The sequence below is a fragment of the Artemia franciscana genome, chromosome 4 (assembly GCF_032884065.1).
Source record: "Artemia franciscana chromosome 4, ASM3288406v1, whole genome shotgun sequence".
NCBI lineage: Eukaryota > Metazoa > Arthropoda > Branchiopoda > Anostraca > Artemiidae > Artemia > Artemia franciscana.
Genome location: NC_088866.1, coordinates 382359 through 403935, shown reverse-complemented (window position 1 = coordinate 403935; position 21577 = coordinate 382359). Strand labels below are relative to the sequence as shown.

General features: G+C 35.6%; 1 protein-coding gene across 2 annotated transcripts in view; it reads left to right on the top strand.

Moving 5' to 3' along the window:
* Positions 1-21577, top strand: part of LOC136025818 (telomerase-binding protein EST1A-like) — a 254787-nt gene that overhangs the window by 10997 nt on the left and 222213 nt on the right. Inside the window, exons 2-4 of one of the 2 annotated variants that reach the window (XM_065701809.1) lie at positions 372-1235; positions 13741-14154; positions 19298-20238. In XM_065701809.1, the coding sequence (XP_065557881.1) occupies positions 375-1235; positions 13741-14154; positions 19298-20238 (2216 nt within the window). In that variant the 5' untranslated portion in view covers positions 372-374. Of the gene's footprint in view, positions 1-371; positions 1236-13737; positions 14155-19297; positions 20239-21577 lie in introns of both variants that reach the window. The other variant, XM_065701808.1, reaches the window with a different exon arrangement.

The following is a 21577-nucleotide window of genomic DNA, read 5'->3' as shown; positions in this document are numbered from 1 at the left end:
AAAATTTGATGATTGAAATATCCTGGGTATGTAATATCTAAAAAAGTTTTTCCAAATATTAAATGTAAGTTTTCTGGTGTAGTTTTGCTTTTCCTGTTCTAGGAACATAACCTGAGGTAAGATGGGGTATTTCTTTATCTCTTGATTCAGCGGTGCCAATTTAAGAAAATTTAGGGGGAGGGGCAAAAATTTCAAATCTAAGGGGTGAATTTTCTTGTTTGTTTTTCAATCCTTTCAACGAAAATACCAAAAAAATTATTTTGAACAATCTAGTGGTGGGGGGGGGGTGGGGTAAATTGGCGCCCCGTTTGATTTCTCCTGCAATTTGACTTGTGGTACCTTACTGTGGATTGATTTATTTTTTATTTCAGTTGATGGACTTAGATGATCAAAATTGTGGCAGTGCATTACTTAAAGAGGAACAAGTTGTTGTTGCTGGACACAAGATGGAATCAGACAAAACAAAGTCCCAAATGCAAAAGCAAAAACGTCCAGAAATTCAACGCTATATTCCTCGACAAAGACTGGAAACTCCTAGTGCAGAACAAAAAGTTGAAAGTACTTCAGTTGCTGTGAAGGAAAGTGAAAGGTTAAAGACTGTACCAAAAAGTGCATCAACTGGAAAACTTGATTATAAGAAAGGGCCAAATTGGGATTCAAAAAGTCCTAGAAATGTTGGTGGTTCTGCACCCAAATATCAACAGAAAGCTAATGAGTATGACAGGGAAAGAAAAAATGTGACACAACCCATTACTAATGACACAATAAAAATGAGAGGAGAATCCCATATCAAAGAGAAAGCATTCAAAGATGGAGGCTCGAGACAGCATTGGCAGACCAAACGATCTTCATTCATAAAAAGTCCTGAACCAGCTCAATATAGTCGATCTTTAAATAGGCCTTCTAGTAGAAATACTCGGATTAATACACCTGAGCCTGAAAAGATTTTCAGTCGGCCTGGATCCCGAACTGGCACACCTGATTTTAGACAAGGTCTTTCCGATGATGGAAAAAAATCAGCAATTGAAAGTGTTGTACAATTTATGGGGCATAAAAGTCCATTGCCGAAAGTGGACTTAGAACCGTTGAAAGAGGTGAAAAATGTGCATAGATATAGCTCAAGGAGAATAGGTAGACAAGAGACAAAAGAAGAAGATGAACTGTCACCTACACAAATTCTTGGAGGAGGCAGGCCTCCTTTACAACCTTCAAGGAATGGTGGGAAAATTAAACAGGTAGATCTTTTTTCATCCACATTTATTTATTCCATCACACTGATCTTGTATTCAGTAAAGCTTGTTCATTTTATTAATATAAATTAATTACAATGTCTTATTGATGAACTGTAATTATTGTACTCTGTTAACATGATTTGGACAGCAAAATTAAACTCTTGGTTAAAGAAAAATTCCAAGCCCCAAAGAACTCTTGAAACCAAAAAAAAAAAAACTTTTTTAATTACTCCAATGAATATACCAAGAACCTCCTGTCGTAGGCAGCACAAAGTGCTAGGTTAAAGAGCAATATGAGTTCAATCTTTTTTTTAAGGCCAACAAGTTGTTGAAACTTCAGAGTGGGCTCAATTGTTTGGAAATCGAAAGTTAGAGTACCCTTTTTAAGAGTAAAAAAAAAGATTCCCCCCCCCCCACTCCAAAGACATCCATTCGAAATTTTGAGGTGGCCATTTTTCAAAATAGTCTGAAGGGCCATTGACTATGCCTTTGGTAGGCTGATGAAATGACACCCTAAAACCCCTTGGGTTTGTACTAGGACAGTTAAAAATCAGATATCAAAATTAACTTCCTGTCGTAGGCAGTACAACAGATCTAAAGGTGAAGAACAATATGACTTCAATGTTGTTTTTTTTAAGGTCATCTTGTATGCAAGTCATAGAAACATAAGAGGGGCTTATTTGTTCGGAAATCGAAAGTTGGACTACCCTTTTTAAGAGTAAACAAGATTGGTCTCCTCTCCCCCCCTCATCCCAAAAACGTCCATTTGAAATTTTGAGGTAGCCATTTTTCAAAATAGTCTAAAGGGCATAGACTATGCCTCTGGTAATGAAATAACGCCCTAAAGCCACTTGGGCTTGTACCAGGACAGTTAAAAATTGGATATTAAAATTAAAATCTTGTTAAAGTACCAAGGGCAGTGAAAATGAAACCTAATTGTCTGAATAGATTTAGTGGAAACTTATACAATTATATATATTTTAAGAACTTTAAATTACCAATTAAAAGTACTTTAGATTACCAAGGCCAGTGAAAATAAGATATTATTGTTTGAATTGGATAAGAAAAAGTTTACACAGCCATGTATATCTTAAAAAATTGGGAAAAATCAGGATCTCAATTTTAATTGAAAAATATAAGGGGGGGGAATCAGCAAAATATATCAAAACATATTGTGCCAAGAAAGTGTTGTTTCCCTTAAAGGTGTTGGGTGTAGTTATCCCTAGGAATCAATTGATTAATAATGTTTGAATTTTTTTTGGACTAAGTGTTGTCTAGTTTAAGTAATTAGTTTTGTTTGATAATTTTAACTTTAATTAAACTTTAAACTTTATGTTAATTAAACTTTGACAATTTTATTACACTAATTCACTTGCAGCAATATTAACCCGTTTTCAGAATTCGTTTCTAATTACGGTTAATTGAAATAAATTACAATGACTTGTTGAATAAGCACAACTATATAAGTCTGTTAAACGCGTTTGGACAGCAAAGTTAACTTCTTGTTAAAAGATATTATTGCAACCCCAAAGAACCCTTAAAACTAATAAAATGTTGTAAAAAATATTTATAATTCTTTTGCACTTAATTGCAATTATTTACAATTACTTATTGAATAAGCACAAATTTACCCTGTTGCACGCGACTTGGACAGCAAAATTAGGTTCTTGTAAAAAAAAAAAAAATCAAAAAAAAAAAAAAAAAATCATGGCACCCCCAAAGAATCCTTAAAACTAACAAATAAGGTTTGTAGATTATTCTGACAGATGAATACACCAAGAATATCCTATTCGTAAATAAACGAATTGCAGCCTGTTAAGTATTGAAGCACAATAAAAATTGATATATATATATATATATATATATATATATATATATATATATATATATATATATATATATATATATATATATATATATATAGGCTAAATATGATTATATTTATATTTGTTTGTTGGCTATGAAAGCCCATTAGCCTAATGGGCTTTCATAGCCAACTGATTTTTACCCATGTTGTTTGTTTTTTCTGTCAAATAAATGTATCTTTTTTTCTCTAATTTGTTTCAGCCAAGTTGTGCCTTTGTTTCATTCTCTCTTAGTTTTATAATCCTATATATTTGACTACTGCTTCAATATGGCCGAAGCGCCCCCCTCCCCACCAGAGGTCTCATGCGAAAAAATTCATCCTAAATATTGCAGAAAATTTATATTTTGATTGTTTAATTGTCTATTTGTAATTTTTGTCATCATAAATGTTACAAAGTATCTAATTTGGTGTTTAAACTGCGTATTTGAGTAATTACTATAGCTTTAAAGACTTTTCCCTGACAAGTTTGTGTGAAATCAGTAGCCCTTCTTCCTAAGAAACATTAAAACAGTTTTGTAAGCTCATATATGGTATTGACATTTTTGATTTTGTTATATGCAGTTCTTCCATCAAGATAAGAACATCGCAAAGAATATCACAAGTGGCATGATTGCCACTCAATTTTTCACCGCAATAAATTTTAAGTCATGTTCTTTGAGTTTCCGTCAAATAAAGATACCTTTGCCCCATCAAATTGCTGCAGCCAAAATATACATGTTCTCTAATTTGTGTTAAATATAGAAGTATTGGTAAATATAAAACTTATGGGGGGATCTTCCAGGAAGAAAATGGTCCTTAGGGGGAATTTTCAGTTGGAAACTATTTTAAATTTAAAAATGCTACCGTTATTAATACTTGGGGAACAGAGGGCGATTTTTTCGCGGGGGTAAATCTTCCGTGGGAGAAATTTTACTTGAGGGGACTGCTTTAAGGGGAATTTCCCTTGGTGGAGGATTTTTCCACAAGGGGGATTCTCCTTGGATTCCGATTCTTTTTAGATTGTAGCAATGTGCGAAGGGTAAGCTAGTATTTAATTCATGTGAAAATCACAATAAAATAGTCTTGGAGCTACGAATATGGCTGTGGGCTATTAAAGTAAAAACTTGCTGAAGAATAAAAAAAGTGAACTTAGCACAAAAAAACCTTTCTTTCGAATTTGCTACCTCTCCCCCCAATTCATCTCCTCCAGAAAATAATGTGCACTGAATAATCAAATAATAAGTTCAAAAACTCATTGAAGAATAAAAACAAACAAAATAACTTGAATTTAGCACAAAACTACAAGTACAAAGCTATTGAAATTTCAGGAACTCAACAGGGACTCACTATTACTGTTATACCACCTCCCCCTCTTATTAATCTTACTTCTAGATCATATTCCTTAAGAGTATCATAGGCAGTGCAATAGCGCTACCTAAGTAAAGAGCGATGTGGGCACAATGTATTATTTATTTATTTGTTTTTTCTTTTAGACCAGGGCACTTCGTATCGAAGGAGTTTTTATAGAAACTTTTAAAAGGGCTCATTTGATTGGATATTGGAAGGCTTCATGCCCTTTTTAATATTCGATAGTGATTGGAGGGCAACTAACACACCTTCCACGCCCACTATTTGCCCAAACACATTCAATCAAAATTTTGAGATAGTCATTTTGTTGAACGTAGTTGAAAAAGAAATATGTATCTTTGAGGCTGACACCCCCCTCCCAGAGCAATCAGGGCAAGGGTTGTAAGTTATGTCCTGGGGGCATATAAGGTTTATATAGAAAGGGCAATCCTATAAACTTCGGAAGTGGCTCATTGGACTGCTAATCAGAAGTTCTAATGCGCTTTGAGATTCAGAGTGATGGGAGGGTGGATACCCCCCCCCCCTGCACCTTGTATTTTCCCAAAATACATCTGATAGAAATTTTGAGATGACTATTTGTTGTCTTAGAAACTTCGAAAAAGACTCATTCAATTGGAACTTGAAAGGTCTAGTGCCCTATTTAATAGTCGAAAGCGATTGGAGGACAACTAAACTCTCCTCCCACGCCCACCACTTCCCCAAGTGCATCCAATCAAAATTTTGAGATAGCCATTTTGTTTAACGTAATTGAAAGGTCCGTAAATTATGTCTTTAAGGATGACAAACCCCCACAGCCCTCAGGGCAAGGGTTATAAATTATATCCTGGCGGTATATAAGGTATATAAGGTATATAAAGTAAGGGTGACCGTGTAAAAACAGGAGAGGGCCCATCGGATTGGTGGTAAGAAGTTCCAGTGCCCTTTTTAAGATTGAGAGTGATCGGTGGGTGGATCCCCCCAACACCTCGTACTTTCCCGAAATATACCTGATAGAAATTCTGAGATGGCCATTTGTTGTCGTAGAAACTTCGAAAAGAGCTCATTCGATTGGAAATTGAAAGTGCTAGTGCTTTTTTTAATAGTCGAAAATGTTTGGAGGGTAACTACCCCCACCCCCTCCACCCACCATTTTCCCAAACACATACGCACAGAACACATACTATAAGTTTCAGTTTATTTCATTTACATTTTATTTATTATTATTGTTGTTTTGGTTTTCTCTTTTTTACCAAAACGAATAAAAAACGAACAGAGATTAAGTAAGTATGAAATTAGATATGGCCGTTTTAGAAAAATTCAGAATCAGTATATTCATTATGATTTTAAAAACTACTTTTGTTTTACTAACTTAAAATTCATGGCTAATTTAAATATCAGCTCTAATTAAAGTACTTTAAGTTTCAATTTATTTAATATAATTTTGGTTTTCTTTTTTTCCTTTTTTACAAAAATGAATAAAAAAACGAACAGGAATTAAAAAAATAAACAAGTTTTTCTTTACAAAAGTAAAGAGCGAAAATACGTCTTCAGCAGAGTAAAAAAAATGACGTTATAATAAATAATTAACTAAAAGTTAAAAGAAACAACTTAATAAAAATGAAACCAATAATGAACTTGTAAATAACAAAAATAAAACTAATATTCAGCTCAAACCCAAAACGAACAGAAATTATTAAATAATTGAACGAGGAAGATGTCTGTCTTGTAGCCCTATTGTAATCTAACAGTTATTATAAGAGTTAAAACAGTTAAAACAGTATGAAAGATAAACCACTTAAAAGAAACGGACATTAGACGTGATAAAAAAAACAAAAAAAAAACAATAATGATCTTAGAATGTACCCAAAATAAAACTGATATTCTAATCAAACTCAAAACGAACAGAAATTACTAGAGATAAGACGTGGCCAAATTTTCCCCCTTGTACTCCAATCAGCGCAATTGTCATTCGCACTTTACTGAAAGCAATATATATTTTAAGTAATTTGTCTTTTATTATTATAACATTGAAGAATAAGTAGAGTATTGAAAGTTCTCGAATTTGTTGCGATTACATTTTTTAATGTCAATCTAGTTCCCTCAGGCTTATGTGAACTTAAGGTCCTTAAGCAACTTTAAGTGAACTTCATTCACTTAAATTCATTCACTTAAATTCACTTCATTCACTTAAATATTTCTTCATTCACATAATATTTCTTCATTCCCAACATATTTCTTTAAAATCAAACAGTTCGTGGTAACGTAGTAAGGAGCGACCCGGCTCAATAGTAACCAAAACTCTAAAAAATGGAATTTTGATACCAATAGCTACATCAAAAGAATCGCATTTTAATGCTGGTTTTAAATATGTAAGTTTCATCAAGTTTAGTCTTACCCATCAAACAGTTCGTGGTAACGAACTGTAGTAAGGAGCGATCCGACTCAATAGTAACCAAAACTCTAAAAAATTGAATTTTGATATAAATAGCTACATCAAAAGAATCGCATTTTAATGCTGATTTTAAATATATAAGTTTCATCAAGTTTAGTCTTAGCCATCAAAAGTTACGAGCCTGAGAAAATTTGCCTTATTTAGGAAAATAGGGGGAAACACCCCCTAAAAGTCGTAGGATCTTAACGAAAATGACACCATCAGATTCAGTGTATCAGAGAACCCTACTGTAGAAGTTTCAAGTTCCTATCTACAAAAATGTGGAATTTTGCATTTTTTGCCAGAAGACAAATCACGGGTGCGTGTTTATTTGTTTGTTTTTTTTTTTTGTTTTTTTTTCCCCAGGGGTAATCGTATCGACCAAGTGGTCCTAGAATGTCACAAGAGGGCTCATTCTAACGGAAATGAAAAGTTCTAGTGCCCTTTTTGAGTGACCAAAAAAATTGGAGGGCATCTAGGCCCCCTCCCACGCTCATTTTTTTCCCAAAGTCAACGGATCAAAATTTTGAGATAGCCATTTTGTTGAGCATAGTCGAAAATCTTCATAACTATGTTTTTGGGGATGACTTACTCCCCCACAGTCCCTGGGGGAGGGGTTGCAAGTTACAAACTTCAACCAGTGTTTACATATAATAATGGTTATTGGGAAGTGTACAGACGTTTTCAGGGGGATTTTTTTGGTTTTGGGGGTAGGGTTGAGGGAGGGGGCTATGTGGGAGGATCTTTCCTTGGAGAAATATGCCATGGGGGAAAAAATTCAATGAAAAGGGCGCAGGATTTTCTAGCATTACTATAAAAAAAAAACAATGAAAAAATAAACATGAAAACGTTTTTTCAAATGAAAGTAAGGAATAGCATTGAAATTTAAAACAAACAGAGATTATTACGCATATGAAGGGTTCTAAAAATACTTTAGCATAAAGAGCGAGGTATTTAGGAGGAGATAAATACCTCGCTCTTTATGCTAAAATATTTTTAGTGATTTCAACTATTTATTCTACGGCCTATTTGATTCAGGGGTCATTCTTAAAGAATTGGAACAAAACTTACGATTTAGTGTAAAGAGTGAGGTATTAACGAGGGTACAAACCCCCTCGTACACATAATAAAAATATAAGAATATAAAAGTTTGTTACGTAAGTTAATTCTTAAGTTACGTATATTTTTTACTAATAAAAACGTTCGTTGAATATTAAAAGTTCTAGTAGCCTTTTTAAGTAACCGAAAAATTGGAGGGCAGCTAGGCCTCCTTCCCCACCCCTTATTTCTCAAAATCGTCTGATCAAAACTAAGAGAAAGCCATTTAGCCAAAAAAAATTAATATACTAATTTCATTTCAATAATTTATGTGCGGAGAGCCAAAATCAAACATGCATTAATTCAAAAACGTTCAGAAATTAAATAAAAAAAACTAGTTTTTTTAACTGAAAGTAAGGAGCGACATTAAAACTTAAAGTTTAAAAACTTAAAGTTTTTAATTGTTTTAAAAAGTAGAATTGTGGCAAAGAGTCGAACTTTAGCGTAAAGAGCGAGGGACTGCGGAGGGGACAACCCATTTCATATACGGAGTAATTTCTGTTCTTTTTAAGTTTTAATGTCGCTCCTTACTTTCAGTTAAAAAAACTAGTTTTTTTTATTTAATCAAAAGTTAAGAGCCTGAGAAAATTTGCGTTATTTTAGAAAATAGGGGGAAACGCCCCCTAAAAGTCATAGAATCTTAACGAAAATCACACCACCAGATTCAGCGTATCAGAGAACCCTACTGTAGAAGTTTCGAGCTCCTATCTACAAAAATGTGGAATTTTGCATTTTTTGCCAGAAGACAGATCACGGATGCTTGTTTATTTGTTTTTTTGTTTTTGTTTTTTTTTCCCAGGGGTGATCGTATCGACCCAGTTGTCCTAGAACGTTGCAAGAGGGCTCATTCTAACGGCAATGAAAAGTTCTAGTGCCCTTTTTAAGTGACCAAAAAAATTGGAGGGCACCTAGGCCCCCTCCCACGCTAATTATTTTCCCAAAGTCAACGGATCAAAATTCTGAGATAGCCATTTTATTCAGCGTAGTCGAAAAACCTTATAACGATGTCTTTGGGGACGACTTACTCCCCCACAGTCCCCGTGGGAGGGGCAACAAGTTACAAACTTTGACCTGTGCTTACATATAGTAATGGTTATTGGGAAGTATACAGGCGTTTTCAGGAGGATTTTTTGGGTTTGGGGGGAGGGGTTGAGAAGAGGGGGATATGCTGGGGGAACTTTCCTTCGAGAATTTGTAATGGGAGAAGAAAATTTCCATGAAGGGAGAGCAGGATTTACTAGAATTATTTAAAAAAAAATATAAAAAATAAAAGTGAAAAAGCTTTTTCAGCTGGAAGTAAGGAACAGCAATAAAACTTAAAACAAACAGAAATTATTACCCATATGAGGGGCTCACCTCCTTCTAATACCTCGCTCTTTACGCTAAAGTATTTTCAGTAATTTCAACTACTTATTCTACGGCTTTTGTGATTCAGGGGGTCATTCTTAATGAATTGGGATAAAATTTAAGCTTTAGTGTAAAGAGCGAGGTACTGACGATGGGGCGAATCCCCTCATATATGTAATAAAAACATGAAAATACAAAAGTTCTTTACGTAAGCTAATTTATAAGTTACGTAAATCTTTTACCAATAAGAAGATTCGTAAAAAATTAAAAGTTCTAGTTGCCTTTTTAATTAACCAAAAAATCGGCGGGGCAACTAGGCTTCGTCCCCCGCTCTTTTTTTCTCAAAATCGTTCGATCAAAATTATGAGAAAGCCATTGAGCCAAAAAAAAAAAAAAATGCAAATTTCGTTTTGATTATTCCTCTGCGGAGAGCCAAAATCAAAACATGCATTGATTCAAAAACGTTCAGAAATTAAATAAAAAAACAAGTTTTTTTAACTGAAAGTAAGGAGCGACATTAAAACTTAAAACGCACAGAAATTACTTCGTATATGAAAGAGGCTGCTTCCTCATCAACGCCCCGCTCTTTACGCTAAAGTTTTTTACTGTTTTAAAAAGAATTGAGAGAAAGAGTCAAACTTTAGCGTAAAGAGCGGGGCGTTGATGAGGAAGTAGCCTCTTTCATATACGAAGTAATTTCTGTGCGTTTTAAGTTTTAATGTCGCTCCTTACTTTCAGTTAAAAAAACTTGTTTTTTTTTATTTAATACATAAAAGAACGGAATAGATTCGTTGTTGCAAAAACTTCACTGCAAAGAATAAAATGGATATCTTCAAAAAATTAAATTATTCATTTTCTAAAGGCGCCATTAACCTATATCTTTAAAAGGAGTAAAACAGAAAGAAGAATATTGACTTAAAACTGTTTCTTTTAACTTGAGTTTTTTTTTATGTGGTCTTGATTTCTATTGGAATTTTAGTTTTGAATTATAATATGTTTAATTAAAAAGTAAATGTAAAATAAGTTTAGTTTTAACTCTTCATAGCATTAAACGCAACAAATGAAAATGACATCCCAGGACGAATCAACTTTTACAAAAAAAAAAAAAAAAAAAAAAAAAAAAATGATGCTTTCTTTCTTTTCTCTTTCGTTTTACAAAATCCAAACTGTATTTCATTGTAAATAATATGTATTGTGAACAGTTAGTTTTTGTATGGCTTTATCTAGGATTATTTTGGGGGGAGAGGCTATGATTTTCGAGGGGGGGGGGGTTAAAAAAACTATACAAAATGTGTAGAAGTTTATTTATATGCATTTTTGTAGCCATTTTATTTGTGAGTAAAATTGACACTTTGAGTGAGTGGATGGGAGGGAGGGCGTTCTGAAACACTATAACACTCGTCACTTCGGATGCATTGTTCTGGGTGTCTGGTTCGTGGGGGCTTACAAAAAAACTTAGCAAAATGCATCATAATTAGTTCATTCGTATTTTTGAACCCGTTTGTAAGTTAAAAATACCTCATTTTTCCCATTTTTTTCGAATTAACCTCCCCTCCCAACTCCCCCAAATAGAGCCAATCCAGTCTGGTTATGTCAATCACGTATCTAGGACTTGTGCTTATTCTTCCCACCTAGCATGATCACGATCTCTCCACTCTAAGCGTTTTCAAAGATTTCCGGTTTCCTCCTCCAACTCCCCCCAATGTCACCGGATCCGGCCAGGATTTAAAATAAGAGCTCTAAGACACGAGGTCCTTCTATATATAAAATTTCATTAGGATCCAATCACCTGTTCGTAAGTTAAAAATACCTCGTTTTTTCTAATTTTTCCGAACTACCGAATTAGCTCCCCCCAACTCCCCCAAAGAGTGCGGATCAGGTCCGGTTATGTCAATCCCGTATCTAGGACTTGTGCTTATGCTTCTCACCAAGTTTCATCCCGATCTCTCCATTCTAAGTGTTTTCCAAGATTTACGGTCCCCCCAACTTCCCCCAATGACACTGAATACGGTCGGGATTTAAAATAATAGGTTTGAGTTACGAGTCCTTCTAAATATAAAATTTCATTAAGATCCGATCACTCGTTTGTAAGTTAAAAATACCTCATTTTTTCTAATTCTTCCGTATCAACCCCCTTTCCAACTCTCCAAAAGAGAGCAGATCCGTTTCGATTATGTAAATCACGTATCTAGGTCTTGTGCTTATTTTTCCAACCAAGTTCCATCCCGATCTCTCCACTTTAAGTGTTTTCCAAGATTTCATGTTTCCCCTCCAACTCCCCCCAATGTCACCCGATCCGGTCGGGATTTAAAATAAGATTTCTGAGACATGATATCCTTGTAAATATCAAATTTCATTTAGATCCGATCACCCGTTCGTAAGTTAAAAATACCCCATTTTTTCTAATTTTTTCGAATTAACCGTCCCCCCACTCCCTTCGCCAGATGGCCGAATCGGAGAAACGACTATTTCTAATTTAATCTGATCTGGTCCCTGATACGCCTGCCAAATTTCATCGTCCTAGCTTATTTCGAAGTGCCCAAACTAGCAAAACCGGGACCGACAAACGGACAGAAATTGCGTCAACAGAAATTGCGATCTCTATATGCCACTTGGTAAATACCAAGTGCCATAAATACTTGTTTATTCTGATTTCATATCAGAAAAGGAAGGCAACCAGCCACTACAGCAATCACAAGGAACTGTATAAACTCCACCAAAGATCGATCAAGAGATTACTATCCCATGCTAAAAAAATATGTTGTAATTCCATTAGTTTATTTTTGTGACGTATTATTGTAAGCCAATCATATTATTCCTTAACCGTATTTCACAAAAGAAGCCAAGTGTCACCTTCTTTATCTGTTGTTACTAGGTAAAATTTTTGCCTAGTAAAAATAATGCAAAACCTGTTTCTTTCTTTTGTATGAAATTTTAAGCCAATAAGAAGAATGGAAAGTTCTTGAGCCAGAACATTTTTACATTTGAACTCTCTGTTCCTCTTGGTTCTGCCAGTAAAATTTTTTGAAAAATCACAATGATCCCTATACACTTCACTTTATTTAGTAATCAAAATTTTGTCTTTTCCCTTATCCAGAAATACGGCCTATATCCAGAAGTAAGGCCTATAAATTTACTGCCTGAATAGACACAGGATAATATATTGATATATATATATATCTATATAGATAATATAGAAAAAAATATTGTGATAGGACAGTCGTAAACAACCATAAGTCTAAACCTGGTATTTTCACTGGGGGTTATGGCCAAAAACTGTCGTTTGTTAAGTTGTTCTTAAAGGGAGGATCAGCTTGATAATGTATGACACTTGGATCCTCCTAATCTATTTTGCCCTACTGATTTTCCTTTTGAGAACAGCTTGGTAAATGGTTTCGGCAATTATCCCAGAATTATAGCAAAATGTCATATACGTCCTTTAGGTGTGATAATGATGTCTGTTGCTAAATGGGCATGCCTCCAAAGCAAAGATAATTTGCTTCATTAATTATTCTAAATCATAATTTATTTTTTTAGATAATTTTTTAAAAATTGTTTATTATTTATTTTTTGTCCACACTATACAATGGCATAATACATGTGGTAATACACGCACATAAAAGAAAATAAAACACGTAAATCAAAGTAGATAAAAAAAAACAACAATGGATAAAGAGAATTTCTTAAACCACATTGGCCTGCCATAATATAAACAAAGAAAACGATCAAAAATAGGGTTTTTAAAGGCCAAATGAAAATACAGAAAGCGAAATATTTAGAGAGAACAACCGGCTCTCTTCTTTAGCGCGAACAAAATAATATGATCAAGGAAAAAGCAAAAACCAAAAACCAAAAACAAACGCAGAAAGTACAACAAAACCAATGAAAAAAACGCCAAAAAAGTTGTACTTTCCGCATTTGTTTTTTGGTTTTGCTTTTTCCTTGATCATATTATTTTATTCGTGCTGAAGAAGAGAGCCGGTTGTCCTCTTGAAACATTCACTTTCTGTGTTTTATTCAGTATTTTCATTTGGCTATAATATGCCAATCATAATATGTCTATGACATATTATGAAATAATCTACTCAAAAAGTCTTCTTGAATGTCAACCAAATCTGTATGCACAAATGCATAGCCGATGTGTGGGGTGTTCTCATTCATGAATAGTCAGGTCAGCAAAGGTATATTCAGGATTTTTGTCTATGGGGGGGGGGGGGGGGTTACTAAAAAACCTTTGAAAATACATTTAATATTTGTTTATTTGCATTTTTGTTACGTTTTTATGAGTCGGACTTCTTTTTTTTAGGTGGGTTTAAACCTGGTAACCACACTGGGAAATGGCCTTGCATAGTAGACTGGTCTCTTGCCTGAGTCTTACTTTTACTTGTTTTTTAATTTGAATCTTTGTTATTTATAGTTCTTATCCTTTCTTTTAGCAGGAAAATGTAGAAAATATTGCTTCCCCGCCAGATTTTTCTCCAAGACCACCATCTGTGCGTCGACAAGTGGCGTCTCGAACACCGTCTCCTTCGACTCTTGTGCCATACCCTTGCAGCTCCCCAAGTAAACCGCGACAGCGAGGCCCCACATCAGCCTACAACTTGGAGCAAAACCTGCAAAATTTGTCTATTGAAAGAGAGTATCAACCTGTTCCTGATGTTATTCCACGGACAACGTCCTTAAATGGTTTTCCTGGTGATTATACGTTGGGTCAAGTTTTAGCATCAGAAAGTAATAGTACCACTGCCACTGAAGAGCTTTGGGACGGGAAAACCTTAACATTTGGCTCAAGTGGCGAAGCTCAACAGTTGCCACCCAACTATCAAGAAAAGCAGTATGAATTGGAACTGATGGTAAGCCTTTTTTAAAGCAAAAGACTTGTTTATGAGTCTGTAATGGCTCATTCACATTGAGATTTTATTAATGCCGGTGCCAATTTTAGCCAACTAGAATTTTTATAACTTTTCAACCAATCAGGAATTAATATGAAAATCTGATTGGCTCAATTTAGCGCTAGTTAAATTTTGGCATTAGTAAAATCTTACTGTGAGTGGGGCTTAAAAAAGAGAAAGAAAAAAAGAATGTATTAAATGTGTTGTAACGCAATTTTCTTCCTAACTATTATTTGATTTTTTTAATTTACAAAAGTTCAGAAGTGGGGAGTAGGACTTAGGGCTACATGGCAAGCTACGTCAAAGAATAGCTGGGAACAAGTGCCTGAGTTATCGAACACCTTTAGTCCTTAGTTTTATAGATTATGAGCAAGCGTTCGATTCTGTCGATAGAAGAGCTTTAGGAAAGGTCTTATCCTTGTATGGTATACCAGACAAATACATTAAAGTGATTAGTGCTATGTATGAAAATAACACTGCTGCGGTTAAGGTAGGAAATGAGGTTAGCAGCTGGTTTTGTATTAAATCAGGAGTTAAGCAGGGTTGTGTTCTATCCCCCATTTATTTGGATCATTGTGATAGACTGTCTTAAGGAGCATAGGAAAGGCAATGGGAACCTTGGAATGAGATGGGGAGACAAAACTCTCCTGGACTTAGATTATGCTGATGATTTAAGCATCCTAGATCATAGTTTGAGCAAAATGAATGAACTTTTAGAGGTTTTGCGAGTTCAGGGTGCTAGAATAGCTTTGAAAAATAATATGAAGAAGACTTATGTCAATAAGGCTAGTAATAAGTGAAGATTAAAAGGTGACGTTGGATAACGAAAAGATTGATCAAGAGGGCAGCTTCACTCAGCTCGGTAGTATCAAACAGTTCGCGGTAACGAAGTGTAGCAACCCTGCTCAATAGTAACCGAAACTCTAAAAACGGAATTTGATACCGATAGTTACATCAAAAGAATCGCATTTTCACGCTGATTTTAAATATATAAGTTTCATCAAGTTTAGTCTTACCCATCAAAAGTTAAGACCTTGAGAAAATTTGCCTCATAGAATCCTAACGAAAATCACACCATCAGATTCAGCGTATCAAAGAACCGCACTGTAGAAGTTTCAAGCTCCTATATACAGAAATGTGGATTTTTTTTAATTTTTTTGGTAGAAGACAGATCACGGATCGGTGTTTATATGTTTTTTTTTATTTTTCTTTTTTCTTTTTTTTTCCCAGGAGTGATCGTATTGACCCAGTGGTCCTAGAATGTCACGAGAGGGCTCATTCTAACGAAAATTAAAAGCTATAGTACCCTTTTTAAGTGACCAAAAAATTAGGGAGCCCCTAGGCCCCCTCCCACGCTCGTTTTTCCCAAAGTCACTGGATCAAAATTCTGAGATAGATATTCTATTCAGCATAGTCGAAAAACTTAAAAACTATGTCTTTGGGGACGACTCACTTCCACACAGTCCCCGTGGGAGGGGCTGCAAGTTACAAACTTTGACCAGTGTTTACATATTGTAATGGTTATTGGGAAGTGTACAGACGTTTTCAGTTTTTTTTTTTTTTGGTAGGGGGGTTGAGGGGAAGCGGTTACTTGGGAGGATCTTTCCATGGAGGAATTTGTCAGGGGGGATGAGAATTTCCGTGAAGGTGGCGGAGGATTATCTGGTATTATTTAAAAACATTGAAAAAATATATATGAAAAAGTTTTCTCAACTGAAAGTAAGGAGCGGCATTAAAACTTAAAACGAACAGAAATTGTTACGCATATGAGGGGTTCACCTCCTCTTAATATCTCGCTCTTTACGCTAAAGTATTTTCCTAATTTTCACTAATTATTCTACGACCTTTGTGAGTCAGGGGTCATTCTTAAGGAATTGGGACAAAATTTGAGCTTTAGTGTAAAAGGTGAGGTGTTGACGAGGGGACGAAGCCCCTCATATAAACGTTCGTAAAAATTGAAAGTTCTAGTTGCCTTTTTAAGTAACCAAAAACTTGGAGGGCAACTAGGCCTCCTCCCCCGCTCCTTTTTTTCGAATTCGTCCGGTCAAAACTATGAGAAAGCCATTTGGCCAAAAAAAATTAATACGCCAATTTCGTTTTAATTATTCATGTGCGGAGAGCCAAAACTAGAACATGCATTAATTCAAAAACGTTCAGAAATTAAATAAAAAAACAAGTTTTTTTTAACTGAAAGTAAAGAGCGACATTAAAACTTAAAACGAACAGAAATTACTCCTTACATGAAAGGGGCAGGAAGATAAGTCTGCGAACCAAAATTAGAATATTGGAAGCTATAGTGAAGACAGTGGTCAAACACGATTCTGAATCAAGGGCGCTCCGAAAAGCGGACGAAGATAAAAATTGGCCATGGGTTGTTTTGGGTACCCGGCTGACTGACCGTATTTCAAACAGTACTTTGTTCAATTCCACTTTCTAGGGCTATAATGAGAGAAAGGTTGAGATGGCTAGGGCACGTTCTGCGGATGAAGGATGAAAGAGTGCCGAAGATTGTCCTTTTTAGCCAAGCGTCTAGTGCTAAATGGAAAATAGGTCGTCCGAAGTTGTGGGAGAATGTCGTAAAGCAAGATTTAAGGGAAATTGGAACTTTCTGGAAGGGTATAAACAGGGAGGCTTTGAATAGATTAGGATGGAGGACGAGCGTGCGTAGCTGCGTTGGCCTCAGGTGGCTCGGTGCTGCAGTGAGTTCTTAGTAGTAGTAGTACTATTTCTTTGATTATTGGGTGCAGGTGTGGTATATCTTTGGGTTGGGGTGTTTTACTTGGCAGCGGCTTTCCATTTTTTTTCTTGTTTAAAAGTGTGTCTCTTCCTTTCTCTTTGTTTTCAACTATCCAGCGGGACCGTAAACCGGTAAACGGATTATTGTAGTTTATATGCATATATTTTTTTTCAACAGAAATTTATCCTGGAATTTTTTACTCCCCTCCCCCCTCCTCCGATGGCTTGGATATTAGGTATCTGTATGAGTCTTGCGGAAGCTATTCTTACTTTTTTTTTTATTATTCTGGTTTTTTATGTCAGTGCAATCTAATGACTAAATATTTTCTACATTCACGAGAGTAACTATTAACATTAAAAAAAGGAAGAAGGATTCAGTTCGAATTTTAAATGCCAAGCCTATAGAAACTGCATTTGAGGAGACTTTCTACTCAAGCGCTTAAGCGAAGAAGAAAAAGAAGAAATTAGAGATGTATGTTAACAGACCTCCAGTACCCATGAACATTTTCTAGCCCCTTCCCCTAGTTTGCTTGAGTAAATCTATATGAGCCAATAACAGGAAATCAAATATGTATACTGCTTTGCTTATCTATCTATCTATCTACATAACGGCGGTTACCTGTAGAAAATATTTTTATTTATTTATGTTTATTTTTTTATTTTTTTTTTATTTAATATCAGTTATTAACAATGAACTTAACACAACCACATCCCCTCCAAATGCCACGACATAATTTGAAGGACGGATAATCGAATAAATGCACAAAATGAAAAGAAAAAATCAAACAGTTCGTGGTAACGAACTGTAAGTAAGGAGGGACCCGGCTCAATAGTAACCGAAACTCTAAAGAACGGAATTTTGATATCAATAGATATATCAAAAGAATTGGGGTTTTATGCTGATTTCAAATATATAATTTTCAACAAGTTTCATCTTACCCATCAAAGGTTACAAGCCTGAGAAACTTTGCCTGATATTTCAAAAAGGGGGGGAAACCCTCTAAAAGTAAAAGATTCTTAATGAAAATCATACCGTCAGATTCAGCGCATCTGATAACCCTATTGTACCAGAAGAAAGATTACGGATGCGTGTTTATTTGATTGTTTCTTTGTTTGTTCTTTCCTGGGATGATCGTATCGACCCAATGGTCCTAGAATATCGTGAGTGGTCTCGTTCGAACATAAATTAAAAGTTTTAGTATCCTTTTAAAGTTACACAAAAATGGAAGGCAACTAGGGCCCCTCCCACGCCCCTTTTTTCTCAAAATCGCACGATCAAAATTTGGATATACCCATTTTGTTCAGCATAGTTGAAATGCCGAATAACTATGCCTTTGGGGATTTCACGACCCTCCTAAAGCCTCTGTGGATAGGTCTTTAAGTTGCAAAATTTGTCTATTGTTTACGTTTACTATTTGTTAGTGGGAAGTATGTATTTATTTCTCGGGGGGGGGGGATTTTTATAGGAGATAATTTTATACGGGGAGGGAAGTTTCCAGGAGGTGAATATTTCAGGGGAAATTTTACAGTGAGAGAATTTATCAGAATTCCTATAGGAAATTCTTCTTTATGTCTTTCCTTCTCTTTGCTGACTCAATTTCACGCGTGGAGATGTTAAGAATTATTGTTCAGTAAAATTTTCAACAGAATTGAATTGTGTAGAAGATATATCCGTAGGGAGGAGGGATATTTGCGTGGAGGTAGAGCCAGATATCCTGGCATTATTTAAAAAACGATTAAAATTAAATTAAAAAAAACAAGTTTTTTCAACTGAAAGCAAGGAGCAACATTAAAACCCGAAACAAAAAGAAATTATTACATCCCCGGGGGGTCCCCTCCTCAACATTTCGCTTTTTACGCTAAAGTTTGATTTTTTTCCAGTTCTTTGAGAACGAATTCTAAAACACAAGGCTCGTTTACTTAAAAACAATAAGAAGCTTTTTTTTAAAGTACTAAAAAACTTTACCATAAAGACCGAGGTGTTGATGAGGGAGTAACCCTCCTCGTGTACGTTATAATTTCTGTTTGTTTTAAGTTTTAATATTGCTCCTTACTTTCAGTTGAAAAAACTTGTTGTTTTTTAAATTTAATTTCTGATCGTTTATAAATAATACCAGGAAATCCGGCTCTCTCTCTCTAAAAAAAAATTCCAGTACTTGCGTATTATACACGTCTCACTTAAGTTTACGTTTTAATCACTCAAGTTTTTTTTTTTATTTAATTGACCTTAAGCTCAGAAGGGGTTTAAAAAAACAAAACAAAGCATAACTACAACATCATGTACCTTGTTGCCACTAACTTAACACTCAACTGCTTCCTTAACACACATCAGTCAAAATAAAAATACTAATTTGTCGATGTGTTTTAGGCAATGATGCGTCAGCAGATGTATGCCAGTGGTCAAGCCATTCAGATGACTAGTCCAACTCCCAGATATGCACCAACACCGAATCAGGTCTATTTTGGAGATCAACAAAGAATAGTACAGCAAAGGCAACTCATGTCACCTGGTTTCCTCTCACCTCGACAACAACAGCCATTTCCGCCACAACAAAGCCAGCTGGTGCAGTCAGGTGTTTTCTCACCCCAGCACCAAGACTCATTTTCAGCAATGTCGCAGCAAAGTCAGCTCGTATCACCTGGAGTTCTCTCGCCTCAGCAACCGCCTTTTCAAACAATGCCGCAGCAAAACCCGATAGACAATCAATTTTATCAACAACAGACGAACTATAATTATCTCCCGAAGTCTGTGACCCCGGTGCAGCTACCATATGGAAACCCTGGAGGTCCATATCAGATGGATAATCAGCAAGAACAATTTAATATGCAACAGTTTTATGGTTACCCTCAAGGTTATAATGTTGGAGATAACTCAGTCGGTCAACAGAGAGCTACCTCGCCTGTAAAAGATAATCAGCAAATGCTGCAAAATGAAGCTATGCTGCGTGACTATATGTTACAACAACAGATGATGCGTAGAGGACAGTATACTAACTATGGTTCAGGTCATGATATGGGATCCTACCAAGTGAGTCCAAAACAAGCTGAGGTGCCACCTCAAACACTTTATCAGCAACAATCATCGGCTCAGTATTTCAACCGAGATGGTGTACAGCTTTACCCCATTACATCAGCATCCATGTATCCTCTTGAAGTGGCTCGTGGCAGTTCAGATTTGAATGAGGTTGCTTCTCGACAAGTTTTTGTGCCTCTTGCAGGAGGCATAGATAAAACACAACAAGGACAGAGACAAGTACGTGGTCGGAAGATGAGCAGCCCAGATCCTGCAAGTCAGGCTGTGTACCAAAAGTGAGTATCCTTTTTAATTTCTAAATTGATTGCCGATAGTATGCCTAAGGATTTGGGCGTGTGCCTAGGGATTTTTGGGGCGGATCTTGATAAAATGTAACTTATAGAAAAACGCAAGTAAATATGATTCCAGGACGAGAAGATGCAAGATATCGAAAGCCCCCGCCCCAAAACAAATAGCTTATTCTTGCAGATTGCTTACTTGTGCTTGGAGCAAGACTAGGTGTTTTCCGCCTCACTGGCATCTGAGATTTTGATGGTTCATGAGAATTTGTGTAACCGTAAGTTCTCCAGACTCACAGCGGCTGAGCTCGCAGAGTCACAATACTGATCCCTACCTCAGTCAAAAGATTGGCTGCCACCAGGATTCGAATCCTCGTCTGAAGGATTGCAGGTCCAGATTACTCTCCACTCGGCTAGGGTGGCTCTTGATTATATATTCCATATCCCTTGACTATCCGGATATAAACCCCTCTTGCCCCCCTACAGTAAAAATGCTGGAGCTACGCCCCTGTTCTTGCTACTAGATAATTACGTTTTGTGTAGGCACAAAACGAAATTCTGTGTGCTGTAGGCCTATTTAGAACAAAAATGCAACATTTTTTTGATGATCTTTAGAGATAAGCTGTCATTTACATGACAGCTTGATTAGAGTGATGAGAAAAGATATATTTATAAATAATCATGTGTGTCAAAATAAGCTTCCCCGATAGAGAGCATGCTCGTTGGAATGGTGATAAATTCCAGAATTAAACTAAACACATACTGGGAAAAAAAGAAAACCGTATTTATAAAAATAGAGAAACGAGTAAGAAAAAAGAAACAAGTATATGAAAAGAACGGATTAAAGAAGCAGAAAACACCTCGTCCCAAGAAAACTGAAAAAAAAAAGTATTTTCTAAGAAATTGTCTAGCGTGGAAATTTTTCAATGGACACTGATTTGGAAATAATAAATATTTTTCAGACTTACAGCAATTTGTATTTATTGAAATACATTTTTGGGAATTTAAAAACAGAGCCTCAAGCCCCCTCGAGAATGATATCAGACCGCAATAAAGAATGGACCGTTATCGGGAACCCTAGTCTGAAGACTTGTAGCCCCTAATTTAAACACAAGGAAGACGGTATTTTTGCACTGATAGCATAGTGATAGCGATTTCTCCTTTAGTGAACCTGTGGTTGTGGGAAGTTCTCATATACAACACAACCGTAACTCAACTAACGAAAGAACCTCTAAAAGATAACGCAACTATAAAACGAAAAGAGGTGAAAACTAACGAATAAATAAACAAACTAAAGGGTGGAAGAGGCCCATAGAAAAAATATGATTCTTTTCCA